General features: G+C 43.8%; 2 protein-coding genes across 4 annotated transcripts; one reads left to right on the forward strand and one right to left on the reverse strand.

Annotated features, from left to right (window-relative positions):
- Positions 1-391: 391 nt before the first annotated feature.
- Positions 392-4,571, forward strand: ppt1 (palmitoyl-protein thioesterase 1 (ceroid-lipofuscinosis, neuronal 1, infantile)). 3 transcript variants are annotated; one of them, XM_062409478.1, is made up of 10 exons: positions 392-543; positions 1,192-1,314; positions 1,650-1,759; positions 2,293-2,420; positions 2,530-2,600; positions 3,205-3,307; positions 3,397-3,487; positions 3,591-3,689; positions 3,912-3,983; positions 4,111-4,571. In XM_062409478.1, the coding sequence occupies exons 2-10, from the start codon at positions 1,200-1,202 to the stop codon at positions 4,231-4,233; spliced, it is 912 nt and encodes a 303-aa protein (XP_062265462.1). In that variant the 5' UTR covers positions 392-543; positions 1,192-1,199; the 3' UTR covers positions 4,234-4,571. The 3 variants fall into 3 exon arrangements, with proteins under 3 accessions (XP_062265462.1, XP_062265464.1, XP_062265463.1); XM_062409480.1 differs by lacking the exon at positions 392-543 and adding an exon at positions 908-930; XM_062409479.1 differs by lacking the exon at positions 392-543 and adding an exon at positions 910-947.
- Positions 4,572-4,576: 5 nt separating this feature from the next.
- On the reverse strand, positions 4,577-13,646 carry cap1 (CAP, adenylate cyclase-associated protein 1 (yeast)). The gene is made up of 13 exons (XM_062409477.1): positions 13,534-13,646; positions 9,788-9,880; positions 9,299-9,399; positions 9,044-9,121; positions 8,800-8,943; positions 8,161-8,246; positions 7,762-7,867; positions 7,441-7,630; positions 7,176-7,351; positions 6,769-6,892; positions 6,601-6,683; positions 6,368-6,511; positions 4,577-5,841 (listed from the first exon to the last, which is right to left on the reverse strand). Exons 2-13 carry the CDS (start codon positions 9,876-9,878, stop codon positions 5,758-5,760), a joined length of 1,407 nt encoding a protein of 468 aa, XP_062265461.1. The 5' UTR covers positions 9,879-9,880; positions 13,534-13,646; the 3' UTR covers positions 4,577-5,757.
- Between the last annotated feature and the right edge of the window lie 227 nt (positions 13,647-13,873).

The raw sequence follows: 13,873 nt of genomic DNA on the forward strand, positions 1-13,873 counted from the left end.
TTGAATATGGAGATTCTGGGGCACATGTTAAGTTTTCATCGGTTGTCCAAAGTAAATAAAGCGTTTCAGAGTTGTTTTATTTAATGTCATGAGATAGTTTAACTTTAAAGTGCAAACAGAAGGTTTTTGTCACATGAGCAGATAAAGAAACAGATTCTGAAGTTTTAGACAATAACAAAAAAGAGGAATAACAAACAGATTTAAGTTTAATATCATTTTTGATGAGGCATTCAGGCCTTGATTGAGGGATTTCCTACATTAATCAGCCCCTTGTTGTTTTTATCACTCCCTGAGCCTCCAGTATAGCTTGAGATAGTGTAACCTCTGTGTAAAACCCTGATGTTTCATATCTTTTCTATAAACCATCCTGATAATAAAGAAAATTTCCCAAACTGCCACAAACTTTAACTTTTAGCCGGAATTGAGCGGGAAAAACGTCAAACCTGGCAACACAGCCTCCTCCAATCTGATTGGCTGTTCGGTCTGAATCATAAACTTGTCATGTGACAGGCAGTCGGACAAACAAGGAAGTGATCTTAAACGGTGAGTAATGATTGTACATTAAAACGTTTTTAAACATTAAATAGGCTCGTTATAGTAAAAACTGTTAACTTCACTTAAATGTATGTTTGAATATGAGTCTAATATGAAACCGCTTATTAATAAAACGTGTTTATTCATCGGTTATTTTGGGTTAAGAGCTGAACTCTTCCTTGTGATTCTCGTTGGAAACAAGTTGGGCACAGGGTAATTCCTGGGATCATTGCATTCCTCTTGATCTGTAAAGATACCAGGAAATACACACGCCCTAGTTTCTGTTCTGCTCAATGGTTGGAGTCAGTTACAAAATCACTGGTTCTGTATTTTCCAACTCAAATTGCAGGAAACAATACATGTCTGTGTACTGGTGGAAAATAACTGCATAAAGAAGTACTTCAAGTTTTCATGTAACGTATAAATATGTCATGGTACCTCCGTCTCAATACTCTTGAAGTACTGTGACATTTTCCTGCTAACTTTACTTTGATTTTAGCTTTTTGCCTTTTCCTGAAACTAGCTGTGATCCAGGTTTCACACCAACTCTCAGGGAGGACACATCCCAGTCCATCTTTAACCCAAGGCTTACTGGTTTGTTTTGTTCTCTTCCACGTGCTGGAGGAACTCAGTCTGTCTCTTGACTTCCTGTCTCAGGGACCAAGATGGCGGCAGCTCTTCTGTGTTTCCTCCTGGCCGGTCCAGTGCTGCTGGTTGCTGCCGGCCCAGTTCATGTCTCCAACAATGGGACCGTTCCACTGGTGATCTGGCATGGGATGGGTGAGCGTACTGCATGTCATCATAAACAGAAAGAACACAAATACTGTGTACATATACACATATATATACATCTTTTAGTACTTGCTCTATGTGCTTTACGAATATATGATTGTACTATTATATTATATGAAAGTGCTGATTCTCAAGATGTTTAAGTCATAAGTGATTTATTTTAAGATTTAAAACTGTCGATATCCAACAGAGGCTCAAGTTTCAATCAAACTTAAAATAACTGAATTGTGTGTGTTTGTGTGTTAAGATGTTAAAATGGAGAATTAAAGTGAGATGAGTTGAGTTCAGTTGTTGAATAAAGTGAATAAACGTGTGTTCACCAGGTGACAGCTGCTGTAACCCTCTGAGCATGGGATCGATAAAGAAGATGGTCGAGGAGGACATCCCTGGCATTTACGTGATCTCACTGATGATCGGGAAAAACGTCGTAGAGGTACCGTTACACTGTAAAGTACATTTACTACCGAGCCACTGAGGAAGAAAACTTCTCTGTGGTCGAGTATCTTGAGTTTGAAAGGATAAAGTAGTCATATAATATTAATTTCCAGTCTTACTCTAGTTAAAAAGTCCATAATTGAACCTTCTTATCTTAAGAAATATCTGATGTTGCACTGAGACTTAATTTAATTTCTGTAAACGTACATAAAATCCACCTTTGCTTCCTGCACAAACACACAATGCATATAGAAGCATGACACGTTGTCGTATATGAATGTCGCACTTGTGAACATGTCACACTTCCTATTCTGTGATTTTTTTTTACAGAGCCAGTGGCTCAAGTTACATCAGAAACCGGCTCCTTTACAACTTTTTGTGATTTTTTTGTGTTAATATTCATTGCAAACTTCCTTTTCGCTTTGATCCCTCGCGGCACCTCGACCGTTTCTCCCCGTGTGGACGCAGCTCGTCTTTCTCTTTCTGATTCGTCCGTCTCGCTCTGAACTTTCCGTGTGTCTCCTCCCGCAGGACACAGAAAATGGGTTCTTCATGGACGTGAACAAGCAGGTGTCCATGGCGTGCAGTCAGCTCGCTCAGAACCCCGAGCTGAAGGGAGGATACAACGCCATGGGCTTCTCCCAGGGGGCGCAATTTCTGTATGTACCTCCTGCTTTCTAATGACTGACAGATCCTGTGTTGGTGTAGATCTCTTGTTCTTCTAAGAACGAGGAAGCTGATTCCTCCTCCTGGTTCTTCTCTTCACAGGAGGGCCGTGGCTCAGCGCTGCCCGTCTCCACCAATGAAAACCCTGATCTCTGTCGGAGGTCAGCATCAAGGTAAAGTCCACTTGTACTGATTTATTGAAATAAATGTAAAATACTTCATGTAATGTTGGCATCACGCTATAAACTCTAGAATCTATTGCTGTTGATCTATATTAAGCAATTTCTTTATCTATTAATAATCTGTAATGTTAACAAATCTCATGAAAAAACAACAGTGAACTGATCTTGGTAACATCGATCATTATATTTTTTTAGTATACTTATATATATATATATATATATATATTAATGACCATGAACGTTGGTAACTGTAGATCATTTCCACTTAATCTCGTCTACACCACTTTTAGAGGCCGATGCTATCAGCCCAACATTAAATCAATCGGCCTCTTCCCTGTGTCTTTGATTAAATCAGAAGTGTGTTGATGAACCACGAGCTTCATTGTTACCCCTGAGATAATTTAGATTTTTATCCTCAGTAGATTAGCTCAGCATTCTTCAACTGTAAATGTTAAAATCTAAATTGTCTCTGCGTGATTATGTCTCTCCAGACGAGGCCTTTCTTTATAGCTCGTCCCACTTTTAAAAATACAGCTGGAATATGATATATCACACAATCGTGACGTAAACCCTGCACACGTGTGTTGATCCTCAGGCGTGTACGGGCTGCCCAGGTGTCCCGGAGAGAGCTCTCATATCTGTGACTGGATCCGCAAAGCCCTGAACGGAGGAGCGTACCGCGACCTGGTCCAGAAGCAGTAAGTCGCCGTCGCTCTCAGACTCTGGTTGTTGTTCGCCGTTCAACTGTTGTGTTGCACTGACTGGAGGTTGTGTCTGTGGTTATCAGCCTAGTGCAGGCGCAGTACTGGCACGACCCGCTGAATGACGACCTGTACAAGAAGCACAGCCTGTTCCTGGCCGACATCAATCAGGAGAGGGTGAGTGTGTGGAGAGAAGTCTCTACAGAACCACATCAGACCTGAGATCAGTGGCTTCTACTTTCATTCATACGATATGATTTAACTTCTTCCTGCTCTAAAGGTTGTAAACGAAACGTACAAGAAGAACCTTCAGCTGCTGGACAAGTTGGTCCTGGTGAAGTTCCTGCAGGACACTGTGGTGGATCCTGTTGACACTGAGGTAACACACGGTGCTGTCCTGTTTACACTGTGTGCACTGCTGTTTTAAAATTAACTTTCTGCCTCTCATTTAGTCTTTCACTGTCCCTTCTTCTGCTGCTGTAACACGGCAAATGTCCCCGTTGTTTTTATTTATATTCTACAGCATCAACTTCCTCAGTTTACATCAACAAGATGATTATATTCACTCTTAACTTGTTGTAATTTTCCCGACTCTCCTCAGTGGTTTGGTTTCCTGAAGACCGGCCAGGCCAAAGAGATGGAGACTCTACAGGAGAGCGTTCTCTACACGGAGGTAAAACTCGTCTGTGAAGATTAAAAACTATTCCTCCAACATCGACCACAAGCTTTGTTTTTCAGGCAGTAAAGTCTGAGCCTATAAAACCCTTTGTGAGGTTTGAAGTCTGTGTCTCCACATTCAGGATCGTTTGGGGCTGGCAGCGATGGACAAGGCCGGGAAGCTGGTTTTTCTGGCATCCAAGGGCGACCACCTCCAGTTCACCAGAGAATGGTTCACCGAAAACCTGCTGCCTTACCTGCACTGAAAACATCAACTTTAAATACTGATCGACTCCAGTTGAAGTAAAAAATACTGTCAGACTGTAATTTAATGCAAGTTAAGAGTTAAGAAGCTCAGGAGCCAGACCAGGGATGGTTTCTTTATTTTGCACTGATCACTCAAAGCATGTTGTCGTTTTGTTTAACTTTTAGAAGCTAATCGATGCTGTAACTCTAACATCAGACTCTGAATCCTTATTTCCACCGTGAGATCAAACTGTCTGAAGGTGGAGGTTGTTTTTATTTTATTAAAATCTTCTTTTAACATGTTCATAATATCACATGATGCATCTGTACTTCCAATAAAGAACGAGACCAAAACACAGTGGATTTTTATTGCAACATTTTTTTAATGACGTCTCCAGAACTAATGAGCAGACTTTTGATTTTGGACCCAAAATGATAAAGAGGTAAAAAGAAAAAGAGACGATGTTTAAAAATAAACAAAAAAAAAGAAATCAGTGAAGAGAACGAGGAGGAAGGGGGTGGGGGGGGGAGATATTGAGGGATATTTACACACACACACGATCACAGCAGATATTTCCACTGAAGTGGAGGTGAAGCGTTCAATAACAAATCAATTCTTTCTTTCAGTCTCTTTAAAAACGTGTCATTTTCTTTCTCCTCCGCTCGGCAGCAACATCTCTTTACTCGTAACCACAACTTCTTGTTCCTACATCTGCCTCTTTACATGGAATGTTTTTAACACCTGGGAATGTTCTATGTGTGGGTTCAAGGGAAAGTGGAATTTTAAATTGCACAACATCATCTAGGTGAAGAGTAAGACGGTGTGAAATAGACAGTGGTTTCACAGACTACTTGTTTTTATGTCTAATTATGTGCTTTGAGTTGTTTGTTTTTATTAAATATACATTTATATCATCTGCTTTTAATGTTCATGATCGTACAGTCAACATCAGTGGCGGTGATAAAGAAGCCGTCTTTATCCTATGGAACCGGGCTTCTGTTTGACAAGAGCTTCAGTGAATTGCACAAAAAAGAAAGAGAACCCCTGAATGAAGCATCATGATGGTGGCGCCTGATTGGCTGCGGTGCTTTCGTTGCAGAGGAATCACTGTTCCTATGTCGGCTATTCTACAAGTTACATTTAATCCAGATATATAGAAAAATGAATAAAATAAAAGAGCATCCAGCTATTGGCATTATTCGTTTTTTTGAAAAGTGCTCCCTGGATCACAGGGGGGGAAACCCAATTTGAATGACAAGCTGCTCCCTGCTGATTGGCTGGAGGATTTGCTCCAGGGTAAAGCAAGCGCTCCTCATTGGCTTGTGGAGGGTAGAGCTTCAGCTGTGATTGGCTGTTAGGGGAAGAAGGGACGGGAGATGTACACGCATGAGGTCCGAATCTCAGTCTACAGTGAGAGTTAGCTGGTGGGGAGGTCGATCAGTCAGGTGGGAGTTTGCAAAAAAATATGATGGTGTGGGGATGATGTCAAGGAAGGGGGGGGGGGGGGGGGGGGGGGGGGTAATTTCATATGCTGCCCCCCCGTCTATCCAGCGATCTCAGTGGCTGTGGTAACGAGCTTCTTGCCGTCCCAGACAGTCTTGAACTGCTCGGGAACAGGAAGCTCCGTCTGTGGAGGAGAGACAGAGAGGTTTAAGTTTAAAGCCATAATTCATATCAAATTTCAACTATCAAATTCAATTCAAGTTTAATGTAAGTGACTTTATTACCTCCACCAAAGAGGTTGTGTTTTTAATTTCATCCGTTTGTCGGTTAGCAGAATTACACACAAACTACAGAGCTGATTTCCAGGAAATTGAGTTGAAGAACACAGTTTGGATCAGATCCCAATAAACGTGTGGATACAGGAATAATTTTTTTTTAATTTTTCTTTAACATGGCGCATGACCTTTCAATAAATTTAAACCAAATTTCCATGACCGAACATTTTGTGAAATCTCGGTGTATAAGTGAAAAAGTGACATTTAAACTAACAATGAGAATTCCAAGGCATACAGTATACGGTAAGGGTTAGGGTTAGAAAAACACATTTTAAAATTCCATGACTATTCCAGGTTTTTCATGACCGTAGGAACCCTGTAAATTGGTGCAAAGCATGATGCAGAATCCCATTGTTCCCCAATGCTGATACTCACAAACTCTCCGTCTTTGTCGGGCACCAGGATGTTCATCTCGGAGCTCTTGGCGCTGATGATCTCACACTCCAGGGATTCTAGGCTCAGGTAGATGTGGCAACCGTCCGTCTTGTTGATGGAGATGGTCGGCACCTTACCGATGACCTGGGAACACGACAGGAAGTGAACGTGAAGCAGCAGGAAACCACTGGGGCGACATCACGGAATGAAACAGCGCTGCAGCGTGAACACACCTGGACCTTGACGTCTCTGCAGTTGATGATCTCCACGATGCCGACCACGTTGTCAAACACCAGGCCCATCTTCTTACAGTTGTCTAATGGAGAAAAACAAAAATGCATAAGAACAAGTCTTCCTCTTAAACCACCTTGACGTGTTGACAGGTGGTTTCCTCTTCTTACCTAAAGTGATGGAGTTGATTTTGCCCTTGACGTGCAGGGTGCTCTTGTTGCACTTATAAGCATAAACCACTTGTTTGAGCTCAGTGTCGCTGATCACCAGGCCCTCCACTCCCTCGTGGTTCTCCTACAGGAGGCAGGCAAGGAAAAGCACAAAGACAGAGAGTTTGAAATAGTTTCAAACGGGACTTGACACTGAAGTTGCTAAATATAAATTAGCATCATAGTACTAGGCTCAGTGAGTCATTTTGGCAGTGCTCAATCTGTTGCATAAACAAATGACTCAAGCTAACAGTCACAAAAACAAGACCCACGGGTCCAGTTGTTCCATCGTTTCCCTTTCACATGGAACTTAAGGATGAACTCAGCTCCTGCTTGCTCTCTAGAAGGGTCGTGCACCAACAACTTACCACTTTCCACTTCTTCCCCTCCAGCTCCATCACGGGGGGCAGAGTGCGGGAGGGGGCGGGAGCAGCAGCAGGTCGGGGGTTAGAAGCGAAGGGTTTGGGTCCGGCACGCACGGGAGCCTGACCCCTCAGGCCAGGATTCTTGTGGGTCTTCTGGTCGTCACCCACATGCTTCAGGCCTGGAGAGGTTGAGGAGGGAGGGAATCGAATCACAATTAAAAAACTTTACTTATACCTAATCTGCTTTTAGACTATTTTGGCCACCTACCACTGGTAATGTCGGCTCCCTTGCATATGGATTTAAACAAAGCGTTACGGTCTTCAGCCGCACAATCGCCGCCGCCGCCAGAGGATCCGCTGAGGTCCATGGGAGGAGGTGGTGGTCCAGGGGGAGGAGGGGGAGGACATCCACCAGCAGGAGCCCTGGGAGGAGCTGCACCGGCTGAAGCTACAGCACCCTGAGGGGAACAGAAAAGTGAAATGTTTCTTACTGAGTAATAAGTGGGAATAAAAACACCAACATGATAATTTCCTTTAATTATTTTTCTTATTTATAAACTTGGATATTGTAAATTCTCTGAGGACTCACAGTCCTGCTCCAGGTCAGTCCTGTGGTGTGGTGCTTCTTGATGTAGTTCTGCAGCTCAGTCCAGATGGAGAGGTAGACCTTCACCCACTCCACGTGTGTCTTGTCCCTGCGGAGGAAGGAAGCAGGGACGTCTGAGGATCATTCAATTCTTGAGCAAGGAACTCAAATCTGCTCATACAACACAAAAGCTGTCCTCTCAGGCCTAAATACAGGAAGTTCACCACTTCAGCGTATTCTGCATCAGACAGTGCTGACTCAGCAGAGAGGAACGAGAGGACAACATGTTTTACAAACTGCTCGGCTGAATTTGAATGTTCCGGATTCAGAGACAAAATGACACCACATAAATAAAACCACATTGTGGACAGAATAACAGCTGCAGACCGATGCGTTACTTACTTCTCCTTGAAGTCTTTGAGCACGCGGTTGGTGTAGAACATGGCGGCCTCCTGCATATCTTTAACGTAGGGGCCTGGTTTAGGAGCCTGGGAGAAAGAAAGGAAACCGATATAAAGCCTGCAAGTAGCGGGAAACCGCCTGACGTGATTCCAAAAGGTGAAAACATGAAAAACAGATGAAAAGATGATTTGAGCTTGTTGTTTGCCTCAGCTTCAAGTGTTACGCTAAGCTAAGCTAATCATCTGTGGTGCAAACTCCATAGAAGCTCCATAACTTGAAGACTAGCATCAGTCAGTTTCTATTTAACTCGTAGCAAGAAAGGAAATAAACAAACATGTTAAATTCAGGTTACACGTTTGCAAATGAAATGTTTGAGCTACAGGACAAATAATGAAACTATTATGAGAGTTTGAAAAGCTGATAAATTATTCATAAGGATCAAAAAACAAAAGGCGACAGACAGAGTTCATCATCCGGACTGTAACAGTGCAGCTCTGTGGCCGGTGTCCACGGGTCGGCCAAGAAGCCGTCGCTCACCAGACAGCGATGACAGAATCAAAGAGGGGCTTGTTTCCTGCCATTATACACTAATTTACACACACACACACACACACACTAGCTATTCCACTCCCGTCTCACCATGGCGATCCACCCGAGGGCGGGCGCGCTCTCGCTGACGGCAGAGAGGTGGTTGAAGAGCGGCGAGGTGCGGTTCTTCTCACGGAACTCCTGCACCTGCTGGATCGCTTTGGACACGGGCTGCAGGAGGCTGGTCAAACCTGACTGAAGAGGAAAAGAGACAGAAGAGAATAAGTTTGAATAAAAGCTAAGTTTGAGTTGATTTTTTTTTTTTTAATTCAGATTGAAAGTGTGTGTAACTCACATCAGACGGCTTCTGGGAGGACGAGGCCATGACGAGGAGTTGTTTCTGACTGGTGAACGCCTGCTTCAACATTTCTGCCTGGAGGGACAAGAGAGGGAATTCAAAAAGTCGCACACAGCAAAGTTTTACGAAAAAATAAGGATCCTTACAATATGTAGAAAACCAGCGCAGACGTGGGCAGAGGGAGATAGTTTGATAAACATCAAATGTCAACCAACTTTATTCAGTTGTGATGCATTCAAAAGTAGGACATACGTGTTTCAGAACATCGCCCCCTATCTTCTGGCTGAGGGAGAAGTACTGGGCCACAGGACCATTGATGATCTCGTCAAAGGCATCGACGTACACAGATACAGCTGTAAAGTAAAAAAAACTAATTAAAAAGGGTTTTAAAAGCCAGTCTGCCAAAGCAGCAGGTGGCCTCAGTTAAAAGAGCATCACAACGTCCTCAGATGTTTTATTGTCAACAGCGATGAAGGCTTCCATCGAAACCCAATGTTTCATGTGCAGCCACAGAAGTGACTCGATTCATCTGCTTCACGAGGGAGGATCCTCTCTTTATATCTCTGAAGAGGAGATGCTACTCCTCCGACAGACAGGAAGTCACAATCCAAGCTTGTTGGGAGATTTCTTCTTTGTTTGATTAAGGAGAAGTTGTTTTCTACACACACTTTCAACATCTGCATGCAACACTTTCATTCACCCTTCCTTACTAATATCTGATCAACGCATCATGATGATTACCTCCAGCTGGAGCCTCTCCAGCACCCGACAGTCCCTCCAGGCGACCCACCGCCACCTCCAGCCGCTGCACCAGACCTGCCAACTCTGCCATACCTGTCAGGTGGAGAAGAGGAGGGAGTCCGGTGAGAACAGGAAGACACAACATGGAGACCATTTTAGTTCTGCTTTAGGCAGCATTGCTCAGATGCAGACTTAATGTACATTGCTGGGCTGTATAGAGAAAAAAGAAAAGATGTGTGATCCACAAAAGATTTGTCTAGGTATTAACTCTTGTGTGCTGGTGGTTGTGTTTGTCTTGATCAGCTGTTTTTAACCATTGAGGCACAGTGAGTCTTTCTGTGCCAGCCTTCTAATTGGGGGAGTGAATTACTCCTGGGACACAAGATGAAGACTGCAATTAACAATTAGCTACTTGGACACGATAATAACAACTGTGCTCTGAAGCCTGGACACATTTGCAGTTGGTTGATTAAATCCCACGAGGCTGGAAATTACTCGTGCAGCCATCAGTCATCAGACGTTATATTCTGTGTCTTCACTCACTCTATTCATTCCTTATGCAATTATTGGCTTTTCCAGATCAAAGTGAAAGAATATGTGCTGCACTCTTTGGTTGCCATTTCAAAAAATAATGGTCCTTCGTGAAACTAGCAATTAACATCATTGGATAATCTGCATTTAAGGTATCTTTTACCAGAGAGAGTCACAGAGTTCCACCTTAACAGCTGTTACGTAGAAAAACAGAAAGAAGAAGCTGTTGCAGATGAGCAGGTTGGGACTTGCTGAGCATCAAGGTATGTGGATCATTACATGTTACTGCGGACTGGGAGGAGTGGAGACCTGCCCAGTTATCCCAACATTTGTTCCACAAGCAAACACATTCAGGAGCAATCAGGCCAAAGATAGGACGCAGGAACAGAGCAAGAACATTAAAGCTTTAGGGTGCACCAGTATTTTTTAATGGGTACAATGCAGCCCTGGTTCAAATCCCTTTAATGACCTCTTCCTCACTTTTACCCCCCTTTCCTGACTCTGAACTGGGGCACAAAAATCACAAATGCCAAAATATGATCTAAAAAAGCATTAAAGATTAAAGAAGTCTGGTAACAGTATAAAACAATAACTAACGTGTGACAACATGATACTCCAGACTTACTCATTCAAGTAGATGATTAACTAACTTCAATCCAGGTCGAGCCTCGTCTTACACAGAACGTACTCACAGACACACACACCCTAATGAGAGAGGCTAGTATTACAAAAGACGACTGTAACATGAGCCGACACTTGATTCATCTGTGAGGCAGAGAGCCCCCCCCCCCCCCCCCTCAGGTGCTTACACCTTTAGACCATGAACATACCACTCTCAATAATGAGTCCACGACTAACCCACCGTAGCTGCCGTCTCACTTTCCCCACAGAGGCACTGATCTGAATCTGTATGAATCTAGTGATGTGGAGCTTAAGGCTTTTGGTTGTGGAAGCTGAAGCTACAGTCTCCAGGATATAAAGATGGAGGGACACGAGTGTATGTTGCATGAATTGGTGGGAAATGAACAGAGATAAAGTTGTAGTTGCAGATATTGACAATTATTGCCATTTTTCAATCATTTCCAGGTTCCAGCTTCTCAGGTGTGCAGATTTGCTGCTTTTCTCTGTTTTCTATGATTGAAAAGTCTCTTGATTCCAGACTATTGAACAACACATCAATTAATTTCAAAGCAAACTTAAAATCATGAGGAAATTCACCCATTGATTTAGATTTAGGGCAGGTTGGATAAGTGGCCTAGTTAGCATTACGCTAGTAAATGCCTGTAACTTGGCCTGAGGTCCATATTTAAATCCTGTTGTTGTTGACAGCAGGGTGAGGTAGGTCATAAGTCAGCCGTGACGCCGTTAAAGGAGATAACATCAACATTACTGAGTCTCAGCATAACCATATGAGTAAAACCAGGAAGTGTTAACTGAAACTACTGCAGGATGCGTGATGACTTTTCTCCTGCGACTGCAAAAGACAAAAGCGTTACAGCGAAGACTCTGTGAGATGAAGCAACATTCTTACAGTACATCGAGTACCGTTCCTTCTTCACAACTCTTGGGAGCTAAATGTGATCAGAGCAGGAACCAGAACCGCACCAACCGTGACCTAAATGCCTAAATGTTGCAAGCAGCAGCTCCGTCTGCAGACTTCAACAGATCCACTGGTTGACTTCCTGGTCTCAGCTGAGCGGTGACTCAACAGCAAACCAGGAAGGGAGTGTCCGCCTAAATAAGGTGCTTGTGGAAGTAAAAGACACCAAAAAAGGAAAACCTCTCAATGTGACAGTGGCTTTTTTAAAATGCCCTGTGAATGATCCCGGAGAGGTAAACATCTTGCTGTATATATCTTTCAATGTTGGAGATAATTTGCTAAAGTAAAAGGGAGAAAAGTGCTGATCACAGAGGAAACTGCAACGTCGAGGAGGAAGAATAAACTTTCCAGAGACCCGAGGGCAGATACCAACCCGAGTTGAGACAGGAAATCCAGCCTGCCATTATATTTTCCTTAGATTTAAGCACTTAAATCTGTTGGAGCCACATGCATGTTACTGGAAACATGCATATTTCATGCATTGCATATCCTCGCTCCGGTTTGCATCCCTCGCTGGTCTTTCTCCAGAATATAACAGACCTACTTCTGTGGACACACTGCAGAGATGTCCTGCATATTAATCACCAGCAGCAGCAGCGTGGTGCAGGGCCAGGGAAGTGGGTTAGGCCTGCTCGTGCATCTCTTGCCTGCAAGTCAGAGTCCAGCTCAGTGTGTGTGTGTCTGTGTGTAGCCTTTGCATTGAACCAAACCAAACACACACATTGTCTGTCCCCTTGACGCAGAGTCACACACAGGCTGCGGCAGGTCGCTGGGCTCGAGCCTTCAGACGAATCAAGTTCAAGCCGCTGATGTTAATGAGATCACTGGGGTTTCGGGCAGACCTGCGGCTAATGTTAGCTAGCGAGCTAACCAGGATAAATCTGTCCAACACTGTTTACTACTAGCCTAGCATAGCTGATATAATAAATTTAAAAACCTAATGTTAAGCTAGTGGAAGCTAAAGCTAAAGTTGACGTGGTGTAGACAAGGAGACAAATTGTCCTGGTGAACCAATTGTGTTATGACACCATCGCGGACACACACACACCAAAAAAAAGAAACGTGAGCTAGCTAAAAATTAAACACAAGATAAACCGGTTATGTTTTGTCATCGTGATGAAAGACATGCGACTAAACTGCAGTTGTGTGTGTTTGTGTGTCCTCCTCCTTCGTGTTGTTGCTCTGTGTTTCGGCATTTCCTGGATTGCTCTTGTGTCTCACACACACACACACACAGACACAGACACACACACACACAGACACAGACACACACACCCCTCCCTGTGTTAAGCTAACGTAGCGGCGGAGTGCAGCAGGAGACAGAAACGAGAAGTTGACACATTCCTCGCAGAAAGAAGAAGTTTAAAAAGGCGGAAGGTTTACGACATTTAACATTAATATTAATACACATGTGCAGGTTTATGACTGGTGCAGCTAACGTGTATTAGCACCAGGCTAACCGGGCGGTGTTAGCATCACACCGATTATTACAGTAAAAACCCGGAAAAGATACAAAAAAAAGCGTCGTTTTCTGGCTTTTTAACGCCGAATAAAAAGCCGCCGGAAGTTGTAACATCATCATCATCATCACCATCCTCACAATCATGGCGCTCACCTGCAAACAGTGTAGGAGCAGTGATTTCTTTTTTTAGTGGGGGTCCGTTGTGTCGCCGTGAATCCGCGGAGCAGACTGACCGAGAGCCTCGCCTCTTTCTTCCGGGATGTGCAAGGGAGGTTTACCCGGCAGTCCCCGCGCCGCGTCCCCGCCCCCCGCTGCCATTCCTTTCCCATATAAGGAGCGTGAGAGAGAGAGAGGAAAGGAGAGAGAGAATGAAGAAGATAAACAAGAGAGGAAACTTTTTCTATCAGGGTTTATCTGCGAGAGGCCGTTTCCCTCCTGTAAACACCACCGGGTCCCTGCAGAGGAGGAGAAGAAGAGTCTGATCTGCAGACAC

Source organism: Platichthys flesus, chromosome 17 (assembly GCF_949316205.1).
Source record: "Platichthys flesus chromosome 17, fPlaFle2.1, whole genome shotgun sequence".
In the NCBI taxonomy this organism is placed as follows: domain Eukaryota; kingdom Metazoa; phylum Chordata; class Actinopteri; order Pleuronectiformes; family Pleuronectidae; genus Platichthys; species Platichthys flesus.

Excerpts from the sequence above, each read along its gene's own strand:
- ppt1 (XM_062409478.1), top strand. The coding sequence starts at position 1,200 with ATGGCGGCAGCTCTTCTGTGTTTCCTCCTGGCCGGTCCAGTGCTGCTG. Across the intron at positions 2,421-2,529 it reads TCCCAGGGGGCGCAATTTCT|GAGGGCCGTGGCTCAGCGCT; the intron begins GTATGTACCTCC and ends TTCTCTTCACAG. Across the intron at positions 3,488-3,590 it reads CCGACATCAATCAGGAGAGG|GTTGTAAACGAAACGTACAA; the intron begins GTGAGTGTGTGG and ends CCTGCTCTAAAG.
- cap1 (XM_062409477.1), bottom strand. The coding sequence starts at position 9,878 with ATGGCAGAGTTGGCAGGTCTGGTGCAGCGGCTGGAGGTGGCGGTGGGT. Across the intron at positions 7,631-7,761 it reads GACTGACCTGGAGCAGGACT|GGTGCTGTAGCTTCAGCCGG; the intron begins GTGAGTCCTCAG and ends TGTTCCCCTCAG. Across the intron at positions 5,842-6,367 it reads CCGACAAAGACGGAGAGTTT|ACGGAGCTTCCTGTTCCCGA; the intron begins GTGAGTATCAGC and ends TCTCCTCCACAG.